Genomic DNA, 10,182 nt, shown 5'->3' with positions numbered 1-10,182 from the left:
CAGTAAAACAAGCACACCTAAAGCCGTCATTCGTCACCCCGTATATGTTTCGTCATGGAGATGTTATTTTTTCAGACCTTTTCATTTCAGTTTTAAGATCGTGTTTTTTCAGGTCAATGCAAGGAAGCAATTAAATTATCTGATATTTTTCACCGGAAAAAAAATTGTTATTTGAACGATGACCTAGTCCTAGTAAACTTATGGACACATGGGGGCGCCAAAGATACGGATTGAATGACCAGTCAGAAAAACAAAGATCGTCAACGGAGGAAAAGTATTTACTCTCCAGAAAATGTTAATTATTTTCATGTGACACATTGAGGATTTATACAAGACTTACAATACTGCATCCTATAATTCGAGTAATTAAGTTTCTGGACTGAATCGATTTATAGTTCAACCTCCTAAAGTTAAAATGTTAGGACATAAATACATTGATAGAATTGATGCTCTCATTTGGAATCTTTTATTTACTTATTTTGATTTGTTTTTTAAAATCTGGAGTGAAGAAACTGTTGTTAATGCTCTTTAAAATCTACTGACCACATTTTTTTTTTATTTTACTGTCTGGTTTTATTCCTTTTCTTCATAGATCTTTGTTTCCATACAAATTTACAACATACTGTCCTTTTTCCAATGACATTGACAATCAAGCAGATATGGAAATGATTATAATTTGTAGTTTGGTATCTATCTCTGAGACAAAAAGAAATTGATAATGGGGAAAATTCTCAAGTTCTGCACAGTTCATATAAAATGTCTTTAACCTGATGCTACATACGTGAAACAATATGCCTTTTTTTTTTTTTTTACATAGTTTTGCATAAAATCTACGGTTTTGTTGTTTTTATAGATGACTTATAAATTGTAAATATTCATAATCAAATTTAGAATAGAATAGAATAAAAAATCCCTCTATTGTCCCGTAATGGAGAAATTCTGATGTTTACAGCAGCAGCATAACGTTTATAGAAAAAAATTATCACAGAAATATGGACCTTAAAAATGTATAAGAATAACATAATAGTGAAGAGTTAAAAGATAAAATATTGTACTGTAAAGTGTTTTAACAATATAAAAACTGTGCACCTGGAGAATAAATAACCAATATGCAGCTATGAACATTTTTACAGTAACAGATATTTGAAAATAGCAGCAACATCAGAGATGTGCAAAATGACAGCCGCATGTTATTTAACTGACTAAGGTAGAAACTGTGCAAAGTCAGCATGAATGTAAGAACTTATTGAGGTTGTTGGAAACAGTGATGGTAATAGAGTGTTAAAGCTGCTCAGAGGAAGGATCTGTGATAACGCTCCCTGGTGCATTTAGGGTGCAGCAGTCTGTTACTGAAGGAGCTCTCCAGTTCTGCAACAGCTTCATGCATGGGGTGGGAGACATTATCCAACAGAGCTGCTAATTTAGCTAGGATCCTTGTTGAATTGCTAAAGATTTCTTTAATTGATTTGAGGATTCGGTGGAACTCACTAAAAGACTAAGACTGGCTGCTGAGGCTTGGGATATTGAGCTTCAGGACAATCTGAACAGGTGCCCTCATGGGTGTATACTCTCCCTAGGCTTATCTTGCTAAACTAAGGACTTCTCAGATGTCTCTGTAGAGGACTATCAGCTTTGAGAGATTTTATAAGGAGATTTTACTGCGTAGAGGACAGCTAACTACCAAGAATGTGGCAGTTCTAATTAACTCTAGCAGAGCCTTAGTTATGCAATTCCTATTCTAAAAGGCATTTTAAATGTGTAGAACAATTCATGTTTATACCCACAGTGACAAGATCTGAAACGGACAACATGGGCTTCCGCCATCAACTGAGGAATTTAAGTCTATCACTGATATATGGACATCATCGTCCAGAATGCTACAATGAACCCTCTGGACTATAGCCACATGTAAAGGATCCTTGTTTTTTTACAGAAAATAAAAAGAGCAAGATAAAAAAAGTAAAACTTTGTGAACAATTAATTAATAATTTTATTGAGTAGTTACATTTTATATACATTACAACTGAATGTCTCCCATGTAATTTAATGAAGAAATGTTGAAATATTGAAACCAGATATACTTCCATGGTGTAAAACAGTTAATATTGTTTGAGGTAACCTTGTATCTGTCAGCAGGACCAAAAAATTTGTATTTTCCTAATGTTTTAAGACCCGCTTCCTCCTTTTCTACCTTTTCCCTCCAAAAGTACCAGCAGCCACTAAGACCAACAGCTTCCAGGCAGTTTTTAACCAGATCAAATATAATTTCTATGAAATGTAAAGTATTTTTCTGCATTTCAAATTGTTATTTTCTTTTGCTTCTTTAGTCAATTTTGAACCCTCTTTGGTAGCAAAGTGTTATCGCTGTGAACAGTGGTGCTGTCTAAGCAGCTTTATGCAGCCTTTTCACAGACACCGCTCCCTTTGTGATATCTCAACTGATTGTTTTTGGTTTTCCATCATGTCATATGAGCTGTGATGACAGGCAATCTGTCCAGGATGTACCCTGTCTCCTACCAAGAAACTACAGATAACAGCTGTGTTGTAGCAAACTGTAGACAAGTGGGTATAGGCAGGGGAGTAGAGTGCCAAAACATTGTAAAAGTGGTACTTCTTCAACATTGTTTTATTAAAATAAAAGATAGAGTTGCCATACATGAAATTGTTTTAGTAAATGGTGGGACCATGCTGCAGATGTTTACTTAGAAGTCTCCATTCTCATCTTCTACTGTCCTGGGGCCCCAGGGTGAAGCGAGCTGTTGCCAACAGACTCAGTAAGCTCAACGAGAGAGCTGACTCAATCTTCAGCAGAGATGTCTGAGCAGAAAATGCTGACGAAACAACTCCAGATCCTGAAAATGAGTCAGACCCCCTGCATGGGCCAGTTGGCTCCTACTATAGGACATTCAGTCATTGACTGAGACCACCGAGGTGCCATACAAAATGCTACAGATACTCCTTTCTCAAAGTGGCCTTTCAAATGCTTGAACTCCTCCTGTTTTCTACATAGAAAACAATATCAATCATTCATTTGATACAATAAACATTATAGGTTTCTATCTACAACTGCTTCACAACTTCTCTGTTGTACATTTTACACATGCTTTACGATCTCTGTTTAATTTTTACTTTGTCATTTTATATGCCTATATTTTGTGTAATTCCTTGAGCATCTTTCTTAGTTTTGAAATCATCAGTAAAGTTTCTTATCCTAAGAGTGAAATAGTATTTGGTAAAAAGCAAAACAAACCAACAAAAAAAATCCTCCATTTCCAAATTACTTTATCATAACACCCATGGGCGGTTCTAGACAGTGGCCAACGGGGGCCAGTGCCCCTGTAGATCATGTCCTGGCCCCTGTTATGGCGCCCCTGTACAGAAGACATAATACTCAAAGAAATTCTAATGATGATATACACTGGAACAGACATGGTTTCTGATAGCTCCTTTGGATCTATTCCTTTTTTATCTTTACAAATTCTATTTTACTAATTATTTAAAAACAATAAGGTGATAGCTTCAGTTGGATTGAGATAGGAATCCCATTTTTCATCTGCTAAATGTTTTTTTTAAACAAAATTTAAAAAATACTCAAATTTTTATAGCTGAAGTTATCTGTTTTTCTTGAGTCCTAATTCAGATTTGATAGAAAACAGTTATTTTAACTTAAATTAAGTCAAAACATTCCATACAGAAAGCCCATATTCTTATCTTCAGGTAACACAGAGTACATGTCAGATTAAATAATGCTACTTCAGCAATAGTGTCTAGGTGTTACTTTATTGTATGTCTCGTACCATGTCCGTTGGCTGTGCTGTTCTTTTTACATCTCTTTACAGGTGATGAAGCAGACTGAAAATGTTTTATCATTATCTCCCTTTTATCTCGTCTTTCTCTTATCTTTTCTCCTTTTTTCTGTTTTTCCTCTTGTATTCTATGTACATTGCAGTGTCCATATAATCTGTAAAACTCCCTGCATAATTATAATAAAGCAATTTATATGCATGAAACAAGCGGAAAACTATGGCGATAGCCCTACTGCTCCACTTGTGAAAGTAAAATCTGTTGGGCTCTTTTTGGCATCAAGACAATTATTCTTCTTGCCACATTGCCAGACAGGACACTGTATAAAAAAAGAAAAGAAGAATATCTTAACATATATATAAAAAAATAAATAAATAAATTAAGTGAAAAATATGTAAAATTCCTAAATTCTGAATGTATATTGCCCTAATAAAACATAGAATTATAATTAAACCTATTAAATAGAAATTTCATTTCATGCAGCTATGTTAATATATTTGAATCCCTAACCCTGTTTTTTATTTCACGCTTTTCTGGCCCCCTGCTGGCCCCCTGGTACACTTGATCTAGAACACCTGATCTAATATTTATAACTTATATACAGACACAGATAGCACATATTCTTTTCAAATATGTTTATTTTTGGGTGAACATCATAGGATAGTTTGAATATATGCACAGTTTTGTTGTCCCCTGCCTGAAACAGTAGGAGTTAAGTGAAGGGCTGGAGCGGCTCCCGCTGCTCAGTGATGCTGATGAGGGAGGATGTGAGCCGCTACTCCACCACGCCCCGCCCCCATTGACAAGGCAGGGATGCAGGGCATGCCTCTGAAAAGCCTGCAACCCCTCCAGACAGACCGGACCACTTTGGACTACACTCCTCATTTATTCCCCTCCATATGTTCTCCTCCACTCAGCTGCACGGATTAGTTTAAGGGGATTTAAAAGCGGAGAATTACGCGCAAACGGCGCGCTTTTATGGTTTTACGCTCATTTAATCATTCCTGGATCTAAAAAGTCGTAGTTCTGCTTCGCCTGTCAGAAACGCTTGGCATGAGGGTGTAAGCCAGTTAGTTCACACTGCGTCCAGGTTGCTTATTTTTCAAGGTTTTTTTATTTTAATTTCCTTCCTTTCTCCTGGAGGCGCGTGCGTTATTTCTCCATCTGCCATGGCTGATTCCAACGCTGAATGCAACATCAAGGTGTTGTGTCGATTCCGTCCGCTGAACCAGTCTGAGATTATCCGCGGAGATAAGTTCATCCCGGTATTCCAAGGAGAAGACACTGTAATCTTTGGGGTAAGGAGTTCCAAATGATTCCTCTCTGCTGACACAGTTGCATCCACTCCACTGGTGCTGGAGGTTAAACTTATCATCTCACATCTGATGCAGACAGGATTGATGATTTGGAGCTTAAAGGCTTGAGGCAGGGATCAAACTAAGTGTAGCTTTCATCAATACTATTGGGAATACTATTACTATTCTGCAGCACAGTGTGCTGCTGCTATTAGAGGACGGCCAAGCAATTATAAATAAGTGAATAGTAACTCATTACATCTGTGCATTCTTTAGTGCAATACCAACTGATTACATATTATATGCCAATTGTCTATGTTTAACATGCATTTTGAGTCCAAAGGCTTTAACTCTATGTGCTGAAATGGAAAAAAGAAATGTTCTGCCATTTATTTCAGTTAAAGCTTGTTTGCTGTTTACTTGATATTAATATTGTGTATTTTTTGTGTAATCCCAAGAGGGCTCCTTGAATTAGCCCCCCTTTCACTCACACCCAACCAGATCCTAACCCACCCATCCTCTGTTTCTCCAACATGAAATAATAGTTGAATGTTTGATATCTTGAGTCGATATTTACAGGGTTTTTGTATCGTAGCAGGCGGTATGCACATGGGTATGCCGATTCATCGGTGCATTCAGCAGCTATGTCTTGAGATCACATGGAGTGCATGCATTGCCGCTCCCTTTATATCATTTTATCATGTGAATCGAGAAGGAAGAAACGTAAGCTTTAAAATTTGCTGCCAAAAAAAAAAATCAGCTGCACAAATCTAGGATTGGTTAGATTGATGTAAAAATAATTGGAATCGGCAACAGCCTTTATATGGGTGGATCTCCACACGGAATCATAACTTGGTCACAGGCGTCATCAGCCACATCTTAGGCATGGCAATACTCTGTGTACATGGTGCACACCCTAGGGAAGCACCTATTCCCATTGAGCGAATTAAGGATACGAACTGGAATCAACTGTATTTTAGCTTGGATGTAGTTTATGGTGTCTTGCTCTTTGCAGAAAGCCATCTTAAAGAATAAAGAAATTCACCACCTTTTTTTTTTCTCTCTTCGGATTATTAAGCTGAGAATTATGATTTCTGTGGTCATGAATTTAACCATCTGCCTTTAATCTAGAGCTAGTGTATTAAGTTCTATTGCCGATCAGAGTGGAATCATGATTTATTTGTCTATGGACCAGTAAATGCATGTTGGCTTTGCTTCAGCAGGAATTCAAATAGAAGCTGATGGTTATTATCAATGCTGATAATGTTTAATGGAATCGAATCAATCACTAAAAGGTGTATTAGTCTGATTAATGTGCACCTGATGCTGAGGTTAACAAGGTGATCACGATTCCACTTCAACTGGTGACATTTAAGAAAAAGTTATTAAATCACAAAGATTAGGATCCTCTAAATGGAATTCCCACTTCTGATTTGAAGCAAATATCTAAGAACAAAATACACAAATACATGCATATGGTGTTTGGGAATATAGGCATGCATACAAATGTCCAAATATGCAAATCTATAATTTAATTTCACACTGAATACAGAGCACCTGCTCTTCACTATAATAGATACACATACACACTCGCAGAGATGGAGATTATGAAAGAAATCTGAACCCTTCTGTCCTGAGGGTTGACTTGTAGTGATGACTGGGACAGCAGAAAATCCCTAACGGCTCACACTTGTTTTTATTCACAGACAAACAGTAAAATGCATCACTAGTTTCTCGGGGGGGATAATTCTACACGGCTGACTACCTTGGCTGTATAGCCGCAGGATGCTTTGCAGCAGTATGAATTTTTATTCTGTTTATGCATAAAATTTTATGTGATTAAGCAGATTCTTTTTTAAGATCGCAATTTGAAATCAGAAATTCCAACATCAGTCTTTGTACCTGAGTTGGAAGTAGTGTTTAAAGGTAAACCCAGATGGTTTGTCTTGTAAATTATAAGATCTGTGTAAAATTGTTGTAATTGTATATTTCAGAAAATGAAATGGGTAAGTTTATTGGATTTTCAAGAGACAGTGTAAGCTTATATTTGCCAATTGATTGACTGGATTCGGTATTTTCTATGTGAGATAAAGAATAATATTAGGCAGTCAGCTTTAAGCTGTCACTAAAACAAAGCTGCTTTTGTTCCCTGTCAGTAAGTTTGGCAGCAGCAGGCTTACAAACAATAAAAAAAAATAATAACCTCTGGAAGCACAAGCAGACATTCCCCTTGCATTCTAAGTATTTTCATCTTCTAACCGGCTCCCAGTTTTCCTCCATCAAGATGAATGCAGTCATAGAGAAACAAGTGAAGTTTTCACCTTTCTAAATGAAATTATTTCCAAAAAGTACACTGTATATAAGAATTTATTTTCTATTTGTAGTGCTTGTCTTGTACAATATAGTTTTAAATGAATATGTCACATTTGATGTGATTCATAACAGCAGGGCAACAGGAAACAAGTTAATGCAAATGTTGTTTAGTCTGATGGAAATAACTGGGGTCTGGGCGCTGCTGATGGCCCCTCTATTTGGCTGCTTGGAAACAGCTCCTTTTAGAACTTGATAACAGACAAAGGCAGGGATGTGAGCGTCTGAGTGATGGGTTGGCTGCTTCTTGGTGGCATGCAGGAGGACACTTGAAGACATTAAAGATTACAGAAAATAGTTTGTTGTTGTCCTCTGCACTGGACTTCCTCAATGCATCAACTAGAAGGGGGATGTAGACTGACTGCAAATTGAAAACAGGCGGCGCAAAAAAAGATGCAACAAGTTAGTTTAATTCGAAGTGGTAAAGTAATTACCATAAGTGTTAGCATATGAAAGTAAGCAAGGGCCAACGTGAGATTTTTAGAAGAGTGTTTAACACCACAAACTTATGATGAAACCTCATCTAAAAAAAGAAAACAATATGTTTAATTTTAAGAATTTCTTTCATTTTCACACCATGGATACATGTGATTTTGTAACCAGAATTTTTCCTAAACAGTCCTTTTTTGAAGAAGAAAAAAGCAGCACAGCCCTCTCTGAGGCTGACCGTATGCAACAATTCAATTAAGTTTTTTTTATATAGCGCCAATTACCAACACATGTCATCTGTAGCTACTTTACAATTTATACAATTTCACCAAATGATAGTCAGATTGGTTCAACGTTTTCTATTTCAGGAAAACCAGCTGATTGCATCGACTCATTGACCTGACAGCAATCCCTCACACCAAGCATGCTTGTAGCGACAGTGGTAAGGGAAAACTCCCATTTAACAGAAAGAAGCCTCCAGCAGAATCAGGCTCTGTATGAGCGGCCATCTGCAGAGGCCGACTGGGGATCAAGGAGATAAAATCAGACATACAGAAAAAAGCAGAGATACTAGAGTCAACTGTCAACCAGCACCACAGGCGGCCCCATCCAGGAAACACACAGCCAGGCAGAAGGGCTCTGAGCCAGCTCCCATGTTAGGATGAAAGAGAGCACATCCAGCCAGCCACAGTCAGGGAAACAGGACTACACTGAAAAACAGGTCCAGCTCCAACATCTATAAACAACGGTCTTGATGGCAGCAACACAGCTGATATTTCTCTCCTGGATGGTGTCACAGCCAAACAGGAACAGACCAGATAAAGCTATTATGATGAGTAAAAGGCAGGGAGAACCTAATATTAGAGATTTAACTAAAAAATACTTCAAAATGGGGGAGTAGAGATAGAATGAAGCAGAATGATAAAAGGGGTCCCTTGTCTTCCAGCGGTCTAAGCCTTTAGCAGCATAACTAGAGATAACCTGAGCCACTTTAACTATAAGCTTTTTCAAAGGAAAGTTTTAAGCCTACCCTTAAAAGTAGACAAGGTGTCTGCCTCACAGACTAAAACTGGCAGTTGGTTCCACAGCAGAGGAGCCTGATAACTCAACGATCTGCCTCCCATTCTACTTTTAGAAATTGTAGGAACCACTAGTAAACCTGCAGACTGCATTTAAGGCTTTACATGAGAAGGATGACATTAAATCCTATTCTGGATTTAACAGGAAGCCAATGAAGAGAAGCTAGGATAGGAGTAATATGATCTCTCTTATTAATTTTCATCAGAACTCAGGCTGCAGCATTTTGGATCAGTTGAAGGCTTTTAACTAGAATTTATTTGCCAATTTTTTTTTTATTGCTCATTGAAACCTGGGTTAAATTCCTTGCTGGTTCATTACTGTTAGAAAGCATAGCAACTGCACTACGGACTAATTTCTATCAAGTTATTACCTTATGTCAAATGTAAGTGATGAATGACACAATGTATGTATTTTTCAGTATAATTGGTCTCCAAGTACAAATCATAAATATACAAAACCATTCGTATAAATTGTTTTTTTTAAAGTCTTGCTCAAATGAAGCTATGGGGAGCATTGGCCTAGTGGTTAGAGCAGTGTGCTTGTGCTCTGAGAAGGTTGCAAGTACCTGGTTTGATCCCCACAGCCTGCACTCTGGGTCTCTGAGCAAGACCCTTAACCCCACACTGCTCCACGGGCACCACACAGTGGCAGCCCACTGCTCCCCTAAGGGATGGGTCAAATGCAGAGGGTAATTTCTCCAGTATGAGATCAATAAAGTTCAATTATTATTATTATTTGCTCCTCAGGTCTTGAGATTATTCTGACCTGTTTAGGGTTATCCTCACTGTGCTTAGGGGAAAGATAACATTTGGTCCCTGCAAGTTTTTTTTTAACAAGTTCAGTTTTTCAAGTCATTGTATTTTTACGTAGCTCTGACTCTCTTGGCTGGCATAGTTGAAGCCAGTTTTTTGTAAACATTTAATAATTTATACAGATCAATAAAGAAAAGTCATATTCTTCTATTGAACTTTACTTTGCCTTTCTTATTTTGGAGAGTAATCTTTTTTTATACTTGAAAACTCAGGAGCGGTGTCTAAGAACTGACTTAAGATGTTGCCTGTCGGTAAATATAATTAAAGACAGTGATGCATGATCTGTGAATCCACAGTTTATTAAACATGTTATTGATGATAAGGCGTTGCCTCATCTGATACATGTAAAACAGTTTTTAGTTTCATGCATGGTTATATCAAATGCCTTTTGC

The 10,182-nt window shown here is 37.3% G+C and overlaps 1 protein-coding gene across 1 annotated transcript in view; it reads left to right on the top strand.

The window, feature by feature from the left end:
• The first annotated feature begins 4,590 nt into the window (after positions 1 to 4,590).
• kif5ab (kinesin family member 5A, b) overlaps positions 4,591 to 10,182 on the top strand; it is a 131,810-nt gene continuing 126,218 nt past the window's right edge. Inside the window, 1 exon segment of the mRNA XM_038295753.1 lies at positions 4,591 to 5,102. Within this exon segment, the coding sequence (XP_038151681.1) occupies positions 4,974 to 5,102 (129 nt within the window). The 5' untranslated portion in view covers positions 4,591 to 4,973.

The sequence above is a fragment of the Cyprinodon tularosa genome, unplaced genomic scaffold (assembly GCF_016077235.1).
Source record: "Cyprinodon tularosa strain WSP-4 unplaced genomic scaffold, ASM1607723v1 ctg10, whole genome shotgun sequence".
In the NCBI taxonomy this organism is placed as follows: domain Eukaryota; kingdom Metazoa; phylum Chordata; class Actinopteri; order Cyprinodontiformes; family Cyprinodontidae; genus Cyprinodon; species Cyprinodon tularosa.
Note: the sequence above shows the minus strand (reverse complement) of the source record. Positions and strands in the feature narration are given on the sequence as shown.